Source organism: Trichechus manatus, unplaced genomic scaffold (genome assembly GCF_000243295.1).
Source record: "Trichechus manatus latirostris isolate Lorelei unplaced genomic scaffold, TriManLat1.0 scaffold00187, whole genome shotgun sequence".
Taxonomy (NCBI): Eukaryota; Metazoa; Chordata; class Mammalia; order Sirenia; family Trichechidae; genus Trichechus; species Trichechus manatus.
The window spans coordinates 4488760-4504567 of NW_004444123.1; the positions used below are offsets into that span (position 1 = coordinate 4488760).

At 42.9% G+C, this 15808-nt stretch overlaps 1 protein-coding gene across 1 annotated transcript in view; it reads left to right on the forward strand.

Annotated features, from left to right (window-relative positions):
• The window catches only part of INTS7 (integrator complex subunit 7), a 107669-nt gene that overhangs the window by 82370 nt on the left and 9491 nt on the right, over positions 1-15808 (forward strand). The window contains exons 14-19 of the mRNA XM_004387538.3: positions 1684-1878; positions 2578-2681; positions 3736-3804; positions 7063-7195; positions 12831-12929; positions 14219-14404. Of these exons, the coding sequence (XP_004387595.1) occupies positions 1684-1878; positions 2578-2681; positions 3736-3804; positions 7063-7195; positions 12831-12929; positions 14219-14404 (786 nt within the window). The remainder of the gene's footprint in view (positions 1-1683; positions 1879-2577; positions 2682-3735; positions 3805-7062; positions 7196-12830; positions 12930-14218; positions 14405-15808) is intronic.

Genomic DNA, 15808 nt, shown 5'->3' on the forward strand with positions numbered 1-15808 from the left:
GAGAATAACAGCACAATTTGAAGAGCGTAGTTAATGTCACTGAACTGTGCATGTAGAAATTTTTGAGATGGTGTATCTTTGGCTATGTGTATTTTCACCAAAAAAAAAAAAAGAAGGTTGAGAAGTTAGAGGGTTGATATGTTGTGGGGTTGTTCACCAATGTCATAAGACAACATGTGTACTTCTGTTTCATGAGAAACTATTTGTTCTGTAAGCCTTCACCTGAAGTACAATAAAAAAAAAAAAAGACGTGATTCACACACCAGCCTTGGATGGAATGACGCTTTACTTACATAAAGAGACGGAGCGAGGTCAGCTTCCGTGGTGGACATCGGTCGCCCGTGGCCAGCAGGTCTCTCCCTGCAGCCAGCATGACGCACTCAGCTAAGCATCCCTGGGAATGTTGACACGTGCTCAGGGCAAGAGGGGAGGGATGTCCTGACAGGCCACCAGCTGCTGTGGGATGTGTTTCGGGTCAGGATGCCCCAGAAAAGGGAGTCAGCCCATACTCTCATCTCAGCCAACAAGCCAGTTCAGCACATCTGTTCCTGAGCATGAGGTTCATTCATGGGTCACGGAAAGGTGGCTCACTCGGACTGCCCCCTTGCACAGTCCATCCTCTGACTTTTCAGGGACCCCAGTAGACAGAGAAGCAAAGTGACAAAATTTTTGCTGTGCCCATCGTCCGTGTTGGAGTGAGCTGCATGTCTGTAGCACAGTGCGTGACTGATGGATACGCCATATGGAGGGCTGGATCCTTGAATGACTCTTTAGAGACCGTAATGTACTGGCAGTGTGCCAGGTCCAGTAAGGGGCGGAAGCCAAGACCTTCCAGGTGAAGCCTTTGTAGTTGCCTCTGATCAGGCCTAAAAAGTCACGCCTAGGTTTTTCGCCAGGAGCTGGTCTTAGCTGGGTATTTGTAGTGTGTGCCCTTTGTTGGAGGAAGTGCCAGGTTCTCTGCCCGGATAATTGCTGGTTTTAAGGGTTGCCTTAGTCTCTGCCGACACTGGCTTGACTTACATTCTCTGCCCCCTCTCCCTGATAATGCTACTCTTGCTGTCTAAGACTCAGCCCTGACATCCTTCCGTCCTCACTGAATATAACCTGTTCATCCTTGGTGGCCTCTGTGCACTTCCTGAAGTGCCAACTCAGAAACTCTCTTAAAATTAATCTGAGCTAACAGTAGAAGAAAGCAGCTTTGAAGCAGTGTATTTTTTTTTTAACAATGATTATCTAGAAACTTGTTTGTTTTTTTTGTTTTTTTTTTTTGCCCTTATCTACCCCACCCCCCAACTTGTTAAAAATTCTGTTAATGATTCAAGTGATGGGAATTTTAGGTTAGGAAAGTGATAAAGGGATTTGGCAGGGATGGTAATACCCTTACAGCATCCGTCTCTCACTGATAGCTTACTGATGATGGTCTAGCCAACCCATGTGCAGTGGGATCTGTTGTGAATGTAGCAAGTAAGAAACCTTTGAATGTTGTTGGAACATACAGCTTTATAGGACTGATGCTAATAACAATAAGTTTTTCTTTGTAACATTACATAATTTGCCATATTATGTAAGTGTTTATCCATCAGTATTAAAACTATTGCTCTTTTCACCAAATTGTGATAAAATACTTGACACGGTACCATCTTGCTGTTCAGTTCACTTTGTCTTAAATCATTTTTCCCCCAGGCTGCCAGTACACCACTGAATCCTTTAAGTTTTCAGTGTGAATTTGTAAAACTCAGAATTGACCTTCTGCAGGCCTTCTCTCAACTGATCTGTACTTGCAACAGCCTGAAGACAAGCCCCCCCCCTGCAATCGCCACAACAATTGCTATGACCTTAGGAAATGACCTTCAGAGATGTGGGCGCATCTCCAATCAGGTAATGTCTTGCTTTTCTGTTCAGTGCAGCTTTTATTTACACTTCAGAGGTTTTGAGGTTAGTTGTAAGACGAGAAATTCTGAAAGTTAAAATCAGTGGTTTGACTTTCAGAGACTGAGTATCAAATACTACTTGTTAACTCATAATGGTTTGAACCCACCAGCCACTCCATGGGAGAAAGATGTGGCAGCCTGCTTCTGTAAAGATTTGCAGCCTTGGAAACCCTGTGAGGCGGTTTTGCTCCGTCCTGTAGGATCGTTGTGAGTGGGAATGCACTCGACAGCACTGGGATTGGTTTTGGTTCGGGGTCTTGTCAGAAATAGGCTCATGTGTTGTTTGTTAGAGAGGACAACAAAGTGATTGACGAGGTCTCACTAGATACCGCGTTTATATAAAGAGAAAGGATATTTTTAAGAAATGTTTGTAACTATGATTTTAGTGGAACTTGAAGAAGCTAAAAATGCATGTTTTCTTTTTCTGTGTATTATGTATAGATTACTATAATTTTGTGAACATTTATAGTTTCATTTTCATCTTTGTGGATTTAATAAAATGAAATGACAATGAAAATTTGAATACTATTTGGATTTTTATTGTTTGAGGATGTGTTTTTTTAATGATTTGATTTTTTTTTTGTTATTTACACAATAATGATAGCATATTTGTTTGCCATAATTGATAAATTTTCTCCCTTTATAGATGAAACAGTCCATGGAAGAATTCCGAAGCCTCGCATCCCGATATGGGGATCTTTATCAGGCATCTTTTGATGCTGACTCAGCAACTTTGAGAAATGTGGAACTGTATCCTAAGCTTGCCCCAGTATTTTCTGTTCTTAGGAAGTATTCTTTGAAATGTAAACACTTCTGATATGCTTAACTGCAAAATATTCCATAAGCTTACAGCTTTATTATAATTCATAATTTCCCCCTTAAAGTCTAGTATGAGCAATGTAATTTTACTTTCTTAACTTCCGCCAGGCTTTAACAGAGAGTGGTGACTCAGTGTTGCCTCTGTCCACCTCTGGGAAGGGCGTCCAGGGCCCAGGTCCTTCCGAGGGGCTGACTTGTGCGCACGTGACGGTGCATTTCCCACCAGTGGACCGTTCCTGTTTTCACCTCTTCCATGACTACCAACCCTAAGTCCCATCACCTTTGTTAATGATCCTTTCAGTGATTGTAGTCTTCACTTTTGTTCCTTAAGCACTCTTTAAATTCTCCATGTTTGCTTACTAGCAGCCTCAAAACCTTTTTGAAAGGAGGCAAGAGATAAAACGATTTTTGAAGTTGTAAGATCTGTAAATCAATGCAGTAGTTTTTGGCATTTTGGCTTACTGATTGAAAACCTAATGAGGGCTGTGGACAGAATGTATATATATGTGCACACACGCCCAAAAAATTTGTACACAATTTCAGAGGGGCAGACACACCCGTTGAGTCCAGCTTAGAAACCTCTGAGGTAAAAGCATGCTATGTAGATCGTTGAATTTTTTTTTTTTTTCCACTTTTGTCAGTGAAACCTGTTTGTTTGTTTCAAACTCTTACGAAGAATCCGCTGTATCTAAAACAGATGAAAACGAAGTTGATGTGATTAAATCAAAGGAGCCTGGAACCTGTTGCCTGGTTCCCCCTTCCCACATGAGGCAGCCTCTGAAGGACCCATCCTGGAATGGTTAGAGCCGCTGTCATAGGCCACATATTGTCCCTAAAGGAAAACAGGGCTTCAGACCATTGGAGTCAATGCATGGCTGCCCTAATGAAAATACCGCCCTCATCTTGACTCTCATTTAATATTCAGATAGTGTAAAATCGATAGTAGATTTCTCTGTTTTCATGGATAACCTGAACATTAATCCAGACAGCAGCAGAGCTGTTTACTGATATCTCATGCAATAGAAGCCCTGATTTTGGATCCAGAATCAGCAAGGTAATTCTAGTAATAGTATGTACTGCAGAACACTTTGAAATACGATGTCTTACGTGATTGTCATAGGGATGCGTTTGAAGGGGTATTACAGGAGGTGAAACAAAGAGGAAGGACTCGGGCTTTTGCCCAGGGTCACAAAGCTAGTGACAGAACTTAGTGTCTCTGCCTCCCTTGTGTACTCAACCTCCTGCCTTCTCTCTTCAAAACATGGACTTGGAAAAGTAAGGGGGAGGGGATCGTTCGTGCTGTTGGAACACTTTTTTCATGTAACTAAACTTTGGCATGAAAAATCAAGTGAATAATATAGTTAAGCTTGTTTTTTTTTTTTTTTTTTTTTTTTTTACAATTAAACTTTAACTTGAAATTTTTATTCTTTGACTTCTCAAACAAAAAGATATTTCTGTTCTTCCTTTTATTAAAATTCTTCTTCCCTCCCTTGTTAACTAGTTAATTATTCAAAATATTAATGAATAATCCATTGTTTTTCCCATCATGGTATTCTGTTTTGGAATATGCATTTTGAACTGTTTGTAATTTTGATCCAGTAAGGCCTGTGATTCCAAGATGAGCTTCCTCAGAGGAGCATGCAGTGAACAAAGCAGTTTAGATTTCTGTCCCCTGAAGCACTGATGTGCCATCTCTTTTCAGGGTAATAAAGTGCTAGCTACAATCAGACTAGGTCACGTGCCTTTTTTTTTAATCCCCTCACTTATCTGATCTATTTTAGTATTTTAATCACATTCTAATTTTCACTGATTTTTATCTCTTGTTTCTACTCCCAATCTACGTTCATCTTCCCCTCAGACTGCATTGTTCTTTTCTTTTTTTTTTTAAATGAAACTTTCTCCTTTTTAAATTTCATAATGTTCTTAGACCCTCACGCCTTTGTCTTTCCCGTAATTCACACTAACAGGCTTACGCCGTCTCTGATCATGTCGTACTCACTTTACCTTCTCAGCATGCAAGTCCCATTGTACTGTGATTGACAGAGTAGATGTTGATATTTGTGCTGACTGAGTTTTTACTGGAGAGGTGTGTCGTCAGTCGGGATGTGGTGGGGGGGTTATCTAGCCAGCTCATACGTACGCTCCCTGTCTTTCTTACCCTCTCTCCTCCTACCACCTTTTTCCATTTTTCTCTACCCCCATCCATCCTCCCACACCCATTCCCCTAGCTCTTCCTTCATTGTAACAAAAAATCAGTCAAGAAAGTTGTTACCTTGAACGAGAATGCTTTGAGTCTCTTGTTCTTAACAGTGCATGGCTGCAAGGAGAGGGTGCCTTGTAAAACTTAGGTTCTTGGTATTGCATTTTTCTGTGCCTTCCAAATAGAGAAGGACCTACTGCTAAGAAGAACCTCAGGAGGTTGAGGCATGGCCAGAGTTATTTTCTGGAGGTGTAGCCACATTGACTATATCACTGTGGTTTTTACAAATTGGTCTCACCCTGTCATAGCCTAGAAGGCTTTTTGGGAGAGGGGACATTATCGTATTCAACTTTGTACTCCAGCAGCTAACGTATTGCCTGAGCCAGTACCTTCAAGAAATGTGGGATAGGATAGGGTAGATGTTGATAGTTGTGAATGTTATTATTGATCTCATACTACCTTTTCAGGATTATCAAGAAAATGTATTTTGAGATGCTTGTCCGTTCTGTTTTTCTCTTTTGACTTATTCACTCTGTCACCGTTCCTTTGTACTTCACCTTTATTTCTACTGTTTAAAAAAGCAAGGGAATGGCTCCTGGCCATGAGGGAGCGTCTAGACTTTCCCTCCTTCTATAAACAACTAGAAAACAGCATAAAACTTATGAATGAACAGATTTCAGACATTGTACAATAGGCAGCTCAGGAAAGTGTCTCTGAGAAGAGACACATAAATGAGGTAAGCCTTATAATAGTCCTCACCTTCTGCCTAGAGGCACTTTTTAGACTGACACTCAGGGATGAGGAACCCAAGCAGCACCATGGTCTTGCTTGGTTGAAGAGACAGAGATCAGCGTTCAGAGAACTAAGGAAGCTGGACATTGCAGGGCAGAGTACAAGAGAGAAGGAAGCTTCTCAGAGAAAGAGCTCCAGAAATCTGCATGGGCTGTGAGTCACGAGCTGAATACTGAGCTGCACATATGTAAGGTGAAACCCTACAAGGATGGGCAAAACATGGCTGGTAGGGAAAGAATAATTACCAGGAAGCTATAAGCTGAGCAATTCCCAGAGCTCATGCAGAACTGAGAGGTGTTTGAGTTCCAGCCAGACAGAGACCTTATTAAATACCCAGGACATTTAGAAAAGACAACAAAACGATCATAATGTGTTAGCAGTAGGGCTAAGTTAGCCCTAAAGATAAGACTACACTAGATCTGTTCTAAGAAAGTTCAGATAAGCCTTGAAAGAATCAGGCTGATGTACAAGTAACTTGACTGTCTACCAAAACAAAGTTTAACATTCTTTAAAGACAGTTAAAACCAGAAACTCAATAGTGTACGAATCACAAGTGTAGCATGCAGTCATAAATTACTAGAAATGTGAAGGAGCAGGAATATGTGACAGATAACCATGAAGAATTTAGGCAGTTAGAACACAGACTCCAGAACGACAGAGGTAATGGAATTAACAGACTAGGACTTTAAAACAACTATTACAAATATTTTCAAAGATTTAAAGGTAAACAGTAATATAGTAAGAAAAATTAAATCTGTAAAAACAATCAAATAGGTTCAGCACACTTGACTGCTAACCAAGAGGTTGGAGGTTCAATCAAGTCCACCCAGTAGCACCTCAGAAGAAAGGCCTGATGATCTGCTTGTGAAAAATCAGCCATTGAAAACCCTGTGGAGCACAGTTCTGCTCTGACACACTTAGTGTCACCATGAGTCAGAATCAACTCAACAGCAACTGGTCTATTAGTTATCTAGCACTTTATTGATCGCTATCTTTTCAAATGTCTTAGGTCTCTCTCACTGCATGGCAGGGACAAGATCTTAGAAACATTTTCATACCACCTTACAACCAAAGTGATTAACACATAATTTGGAGTCAGATCTGAGTTTGAATTCCAGCTTGCCACTTACAAGTTATGTGACTATAGGCAAATTACCTAACCTGTCTAAGTCTCAGTTTCCTCATCTGTAAAATGGAAATAACAGTGCCTACTTCATTATTTTAAAGATTAAATGAGAATGTGTGGAAGGTGCCTGACACATTTAGGCATTAAAATAGTTACTGTTTTGGTTGATTAACTGATACTGATTCTGACTTCAGTGTCCAGGAATATGGATCTGCTGGAGCCGCCCGTGCAGACAGTGAATATGAGAGAAGAATGATGTCTGTATATAGTCGTGTGTTGGAGGAAGTGGAATCACTCAATCGAAAATACACCCCTGTTTCTTATATGGCAAGTGGCATTCGTTTTATTGAGTTTTGACTGGGCGAGAGTGGGTTTTTATCCGTCTCTGGCTTCACTGACTGTGTGACTCCAGCGAGTGAGCCTCCTTGCACCTGTTTCTTCATCTCCAGAACAGGGCTAGCATAGTACCACCTCACTGCATGGTTGACGGCTAAATGACGCAGTCTGTGCGGAACACTTACCACATCTCTGCTTGCTCCATAGTCACGTTAACATGTAAAATCCGTTCTGCCAGAATGCAGGTAAAACCTCTTTTTTAACAGTTTAACTGATGTTAGGATGGTTTTCAGCCCTGGCTGTACATAGGAACTACCTTGGGACCCGTTTAAACAATTCATTAATATCCAGGTCCCACCCCAGACCAGTTAACTCTGAATCTCTGGGTTAAAAGCTCCCAGGTGGTTCTGTCGCGCTGCCAGGGTTGAGAACCACTGGCCAGTTGGGACAAAAGAAGTGGGCTTGTCTGACTGGCGCTAAGTCAGCTCCTGCCGGGTTATGACTTCATTGTCTTTATCACACTGTCTCCACTTTTCGCCTGCTGAACCTCTTCTTCTTTTGACAGGGTTGAGCACTCCCTCGTTATTAGATCTTTTCCCCTGACTTCCTCGTTACAGTGCAGACTGACTTGCTCTCAGTCAGATCTCGTCCTCCCTGTCTGGCCATCCCCCAGTCTTCTGTGAACCTCGCACCTTGGAGAGTTTCTCTTCCTTGCCCACACATCAGATGCAGATCCCATGTCGCTGTCTCCTGGCTCCTGCTTGTCTCATTCTGTGCTCTCTCACCGTTTTTCAGGTTTTTTCAGAAGAAATTGGTGGGATGTGCTGTTGTTAAACAATTATACTGGATTTGAAGGACGTTTTCCTTGACATACTGTTTTCACATAAGATCATCAGTACATACTGTTGAATTCAGTTGACGCAGGCAGCTGTTGGATACTGAGATTGATTGCTGAGGGAGATTTTGTAAAGACTCTGTCTGAAGGAAATACATACATCTGTGTGGAAGGGTGATTAACTTATTTTCATGTCCCTCTAAGCTCCACTGTAAGAGATTTAATAGATGCCAAACAGGAAGTGCAGTTTGATGGAGTTGAGTCCATTGACTGTAATGGAGACAAGGGGCATTTCCACCCAAGAGGAGAGAGAGTCTGGAGTAAAGAGCCTGTGGGGTTTTCGTGTGTGTGTGTGTGTCTTCTCAATACACGCTCGAAAGACCTTTCCTGACACAACTGCAACGCAGTTCTTCTGACCCTGGTCACCCAGGGTCAGGTCAGAGCGCAAGATAAAGGGTACAGTACTCCAGACTGCCCAGTCTGCCCAAGACTTCAGGTGCCAGCCTGTGTTGGGGGTCCCCATAACACCTCACTTCTGACCTGCTGGCTACAAATTTGGGGGTTCCCACTTCCCCCTTAGGTTCCGTAATTCGCTGTAACAGCTCCCAGAACTCAGGAAAACACTTAGTTATAATTACAGTTTTATGATGGCAAAAAGAATACAAATGAAGTGACGCATAAGGCAAGGTCTGGAAGGGTCCCCAGTGTGCAGCTTCCATGTCCCCGGGAATGCCCCTCCCTCCTGAGGGTCGATGTCTTTCACGAACCAGGAAGCTCACCCCAGCTTCAGCGTCCAAAGCTTTTATTGAATCATTGCCCACGTGGCTGAACTCATGTGTAGCCCCTCTTCCTTTCCTGGTCAGACTGATAGAATGTGGTGGGTCTTCCTGGCTTGGCCAGCACTCACCCAAGAGTCACCACATTAGGATAACCTGTCAGGTGTGATCTGGAGCCCCTCCCATGAATAACAAAGATTCCAATCACTGGGGAATTTTCAGGGGGTTAGATTTTACCTCCCAGGAATCAGGGACAAAGATCAGATTCTTTGGGTAAAGTTAACTGTATACCCCACAGAGCCTTAGAGCCATTCAGAACTAGGTTTAGATTCTAGCTTTGCCACTCAGCAGCTCTGTGACTTTAGACAGATAACTAACATTCTTTTCTATGAAATGAAAATAATAACCCACCACATCGGGTTACCGTGAAGTTTAGATGAAATAATGCATGTTGCCCAGCACAGTGCCTGGTACATAGGAGTGGTTAATAAAGGTTAACTACTCTTTTCTCCCTTCCCAAGTTGTATTAGATTTGATACCTTCTGAGCCCCAAATTCAGTTCAAAACGTGCTTATTAGATCCTAGGGATGAAAAATGACAAAGACAGGGTCTTCCTTCAGGTTGTCCGTAGTCCGATAAGAAAGAAAGAAAGATTCGGTAAACAAACAGTACAGTCAGTGTGCAGTAACAGCTCTGCAGCATGTGAAGGTAGAGCACAGAGAGGACGTGAGTGACTCGTGTCCGACGAGAGGGAAATGGGTTGGGGGTGCAGCTCAGAGAGACGCTGTCTGAATGAGTTTTCCAGGCAGACAAGGAGGGGTAGGGAATTGCAGGCAGAGAAGAACATGTTCAAAAGCAGACACATAAAATACTTGGGTGTCTTCTGGGAACTGTTATTGCCACAGCTTTAAGTAGAGGCTAAGGACTGGAGAGATGAGACTAGAGAGGTCGGCGGAGGCCAGGGGACAAAAGGCTTTGTGCACTTTATTCAGGAGGTTGGACTTTATCCTATAGGCACTGGGGAACTTCCTAGAGATTTTAAATGGGTTGAGGAAGGAGGTAGTTGAGATAGAATTTTAGTAAGTTATGTGGAAGCAGAACATGTAATGGCTTAAGGGGCGTGAAATTAGAGGAATGAGAAGTGGCTACAAGCTTTTGCAGGAATCCAAGATAAAGGCTAAGTTAATAAATAATGAAAGCAGGAAAGAGAAGAGCAGATACATTTGAAAGATACTTAGGGGTACAACGTCAAGGGTTGGTTTTTTTTAATCAGATGTGAGGACGTGGAGACGTAACTTCCAGGCTCACAGCTTGAGTGACTGTGTGTATACAATTGGTTGATCCTTTCCTGATGCAGAGAATATAGAGGGATGGTGGGAGAAGAAGCTTTCACTTTTAAACACATGGCCTGATGAAGCTCACTTGTGGAAAACCGGGTAATAGTCCTGGAGCCAGAAGAAAGAGATGGGCTGGGATACATGTGAGGTCGCCATGAGCATAGAGGTTCTCAAATCATAGGAGTAGAGAAAATTGCCGTGAAAACATACAGGTTGAGAAGAGAAGGTTGCTAAAGGGAACATCAACATTTAAGCAGCGAACGAAAGGAAAGGATCTTAGGAAAGAAGACAGAGAAGGGAAAAATGAGAAAAGAAGTGAAGGCACGGACCTTAAAGTGGTATTTTATGGAAGAAGAGTGGTTACCATTATCAGGTACCACAGAAATGTCAAAAAATACAAAGACTGAACAGTGTCTGTCTTGGTTGTCTAGTGCTGCTGTAACAGAAATACCACAAGTGAGCGGCTTTAACAAACAGAAATTTATTTTCTCAAAGTTTAGGAGGCTAGAAGTCCAAATTCAGGGCACCGGCTCTAGGGGAAGGCTTTCTCTCTCTGTCGGCTCTTGGGGAAGGTCCTTGTCTCTTTTCAGCTTCTGTTCCTCAGTCCCTTGACGACCTTCTTTGCCTCTGTCTTCCCCCACCTGTGCTTCCTTGCTTCTGTGTCTAATCTGCTCCTTTTATATCTCAGAGATGATTGGCTTAAGACAGACCCATTATCATAATAAAGAAAACCCTGTTGCCAAATGGGATTACATCCACAGGTATAGGGGTTAGTATTTCAACACATTTTAGGGGAACACAAGTCAATACATAACAGTGTCTATTAGATTTGACCATTAAGAGTCTTTGTGATGAGCTGGTTCTGCTGATTTACTCATCAGTGGGCTGTAATTTCCCATCCCCAGACTTACTTTGTAACAGTAATCTGCTAACTAGCGAACCTGTGGCCGTGTGCCCAATGCGCTAGTGACCTTAGAGGCAGTCTTTGCATTCCAGACGGGAAGCTGGAGAATCTGCTTCCATTCTTTTCCAAGGTGGAAGCGTGACTTTCTGCTAGGAAGCAGTCTGAGGTCATTTGTGGTCCTTTAAGTGCCCCCTTTAAGGATGTTTCTCCTTCAGCATTGTGGTGGCACCAGAGGTTTCACCACTGGTAGGATGCTCCTGCAGATGCTTACCGGATTCCTGTTGCCAGATCCTAGTGCTGCTTTAGCTGTTAAACCTGAAGAAGCAGAACCAGTGTCTGTACTGTGGTGTCTCGAGTAGTGATCTGACACTGGACACGAAGTGCCCAACTGCCTGAAGCCAATAAGGAATAGATTCTTCGGGCTTTTGTCCTTAATGTCCAACTTTTTAAACATATTTACAGGATGGACAACGAGGTAGCCTCCTGCTTGGAAGCAGGACCTTCGTCGGACAGACAGCATACTGTAGGGCAGCGGTCTTCAGCCTGTGGTGCCTGGAGGGGCCACTTAGAGGGGACCAAGCATGGGAATGGTCTGGTCACTCAGGAGTGTTCTGAGGATGCTTTTATTCTTTTTCTGTGGTTTGTAAATCACTGGTGAAACAGACAAAGTCACTGAAGTCAGGCACGTTCTAGTGCTAGCTCATTCTATTACCTGTCTGTGTGACCTGTGTCATCAGCAAAATTGAGGAGTAGACTGGGTGATCTTTAAGATATCTCTGAACCCCTAAATTCAGATTCTGTGACCCCTTTCACTACTAAGACTCAAAGGATTCACTGTAGTGTTTCTGTTCTGCAGTCATGCTGGATTTTCAAAACTCAGTAAATTTGTGAAATAGATTTTAGAAATAAGATATTTTAGACAGATTTCAGAATTGCATAGGATTGGACTATACAGTCATCCTTACCCTGAATTCCATAAGTTCCCACCATTGCTTATTGACTGGTGACCCGTGGCCACAGAGACAGGCACTTGACCTATTGGAGGTGCCTGAAGGAATGAGGCAGCTCAGAGCTAAGGTGCCACGGGACTTGGTGTCTGGCCTTGGATGTCTGTATACTCCTGGCTTTTTACCATATTCTTTATCATTCTCTGCCATAGGATAGTTACTCTATAATTCAGTATCAAAAATAATTAGAATAGGAGCCCTGGTGCCTCATGGTTAAAGCACTCGGCTATGGACCAAAAAGTCAGCGATTCGAACCCACCAGCCATCTGCTCCTTGGGAGAAAAGGTGTAGTAGTCTGCTTCCATAAAGACGACAGCCTTGGCAACCCTGTGGGGCAGTTCTGCTCTGTCCTGTAGGGTCGCTGTGAGTCGCAGTGGACTCAGTGGCAATGGGTTTTCACCATAGGATAGTTACTCTGTATTTCAGTACCTAAAATAACTGCAGAATCTGTGTGGTAGCTCTGAGCTCTGCAAAAATACAAAATTTGCCTGTTGAGGAATGTGCATCCTCTTCTCTTCTGTCATTTACTTTTTATCGAATATTCTACAAAATAAAGCAGAATTTTGTAGTTGTGCTCCTTGAGATGAATGATCTGGCAGATGTACACAGTTCCTGGATGTTAAGCCTGTTTTCCCGATTGATCTACTTTTGTAATGATCTAAGTGGTAAGTGAGCATTTAAAGTTTCAGATGTGTTCCTGAAAATACCATTTGTTGGTGAAATTTAAAAATTTATTTTCCTTTGATTTGGTTTTCTTTTTTTCCCAGCATACAGCATGCCTCTGCAATGCCATCATTGCCTTGCTGAAAGTTCCCCTTTCATTTCAAAGATACTTCTTCCAGAAATTGCAGTCTACCAGCATTAAGGTAAGGTGGGGAGAATACCGAGGTTAGAAACTCAGTTGTCTTCTGAAGATTAAGTGGGGCGTAGCTCCACTCCAGTATCTTACGTCTGGTTTTGATACAACATAACTTCTAGTTGTAAGCCTTTTCCCCTTATCGAGTGTCTTGGTGAAGGGAGTAGGATTTGGGAGTTAAGCCCTCTCCCTTTGTAACTGGCAGTGCCAACTGCAGTGAGATAGTAAGTAACTGGAGCTGCGTCCCTTGCCCTTAACTCCAGGAATAAATTGTGTGGTTTTCATCATTGTACTTATAAGAATCTTGAGCTGAGTCCATTGCTGATAAACCTATTCAGAACCAACTTGGAATGAATCAGGTCCAGTCACAAATCACCAGTGTCACCTCCAGAGAACTTTTGTCTTTGAGTAACAAGTTTGAGGGGCTGGCCAGCATATAGAACTATTATTTTTAAATATTTAAGCCACTCAAAATTCAAAAGCTGTTTTGGTTCTAAGAATGGAATTGTTGGGAAAAGGGGAAAACTGTCATTTCTGAGCTATTTCTTAGATTATCCCTGGCAGTAAACATGTTCAGTGCATTTTGCATCCATTTGAATGCTTTTGATTGCAGAATGACCTGAATAATAAGGAAAATTGATGATCTAGCTAAGAAGTCTTAAAGGTGTCTCTAGGGTTGACTAGTTCAATGGCTGAACAACATTATTTTAAAAAAACCCAAGTTTCTCCTATCTTTTTATTTAGCAAGACTTGGACTTTCTATAGTTGCAGTAGGAGGTATTTGGGATTTTTAATAGTTTTTAAAGAAAAAACGATAGGTTAAAAATGTCGTTTGATTCATGTGTGGAAATTGACTTTTATCCTGTGGTGACTTGATTGTGTTAATAACCCTGGAATTTTAAGTTCTTCCTATTCACATTTATTCTATTTAAGATTACCTAAGACCAAAGACACAGAAGCTGAGCATGAAAATTTACATAGTGCATTTCCCTGCGGAAGCACTTCAGTGCCAAGAAATGCTCCACCACAAAAATGGGGAGAACAGTGCGCCCTTGCTGTTCTCTAACCTCTGTGGCGTTCCCACAAAGCGGAGGTTTGGGGTGGAAAGCACAGTCGTATTTAAAAGGAGGTACTAGGGATAAGGACCCTGACTTTACAGGTACACCTGTCAGCTTGGGCCCTACACAGTCCCGTCGTTGGTGCTGTGCGTTACCCGGTAGCCAGTGATTCGCACAGACTGTTTGTCGGGAGGAAGCCTGCTCTTGGCTGTTGGCGTTTATGTTAGTGTTGCTTTTCCAGCTTGCTCTGTCACCGTCGCCCCGGAACCCTGCAGAGCCCGTCGCCGTCCAGAACAACCAGCAGCTGGCCCTGAAGGTAGAAGGAGTAGTTCAGCATGGGTCTAAACCAGGACTGTTTCGCAAAATCCAGTCTGTCTGCCTGAACGTTTCTTCCACACTACAGAGTAAATCTGGGCAAGACTACAAGGTAATTAGAAAAGAGGCAGAATTGTGATACAGATTTTATCAACTCATTGATGGACGCGTTCCATTGTTTTTCATAGCTGAGCAGTTCCATCTCCAGTGGGATCAGATGGATGTAAGTTAAAAGCGTATACTGGGGCTTCAGGGGCTGACAGACAGACTTCTGTTTTCTTTGCCTGAGTTCAGAAGCAGTTGATAGTCAAAGCATCCAGGCAGTCAGAGATCAGAGTGTGAGTTTTGTTACTGCTAGAGCTGTCTACCAGCCTGGCTGAGGTGCTTGGCAGCAAGGACTTCATAACCTTGTACTTCTAAACTCTTCTCAATTGAAGTTTCCCATCCAGTGCAGCCAGTGCGATGAGAACCTTCCCCTGTAAAACCAGGGTGAGGGAGGGTGCCCTGGTGCCCATGGAAGAGGGAGAGATGGGTCTTAGCGCCCATGCCCAGTCTTGCCCAGAACTTACCAGTCAGTAGGACTGCCACCTCCTCTGCAGGCAAGTATGCCATGTGGAAGGAAACATCAAGTTGGGGAAAGAAGTGTCTCCCCAGCCCATCCCCCGAGAAAGCACACATCTGTTTTTCTGTAGTTTAAGTAAATTTTAGCGTTTTCAAAAAGAAAGTATATAGCACTGACATATAAACAGTCAGATGAAGTAAAACGTTTTCTTAAAGGTGTTGTGCTGGGAATTTACTGCTTTGAGAATCATGAGGGAGGTAGGTGTTAACCAACCGAAGTCTGGCTTACTTCATTTAGCAAAGCTAAGATTCTGAACTTGTACTCACCAAACACCAGTGTTCCAAATATAGAAGTTTTTTTCTTTAGACATCTCTTTCCAACCCCTTGGTAGTTTATCTAGTGAGTAGACCAAGGGAACAAGTCCGTAGTTACATGAGGAGAGTTGCTCAAATGTCTACATTGGCTGTGCCCAGGTTTACTGTGGGCCTGTCTTGGCTGAACTGAGGTCACACAGCAAGAAAAGGGGTGTCAGTAAAGATCTGAAAGAGGAGCATCTGGTTCTCTTTGGTGGGTTTATTCTAAAAAGCTAAGTGGCGGTCTCGTTTAAGCCGTCATTAGTGTCACTCTGTTACAAGGCTCAGCCTTCATTCTCTTGACTTCCATGACATAAAGCATGGTACCTAGGTAGCCACACTGTCAATGCTGCTCACTGTGCCATACTTTCGAGCCAAGGTGGGGGCCGCCAAAAAAGCACGACTTACACGCAAACATCGGATGGAACAACACTTTACTCACAGAGAGAAGAGAAAGAGCAGGGTTGCTTCCACTGTGGGCTGATTCCCTGGCTTTTCTGACAGAAAGAAGAGACAGAGCAGGGTCACTTCAGCCATGAGTTCTGGTTCCCCAGCTTTTGTCACAGAGAAGAGACAGAGCAGGGTCACTTCAGTCATGAGT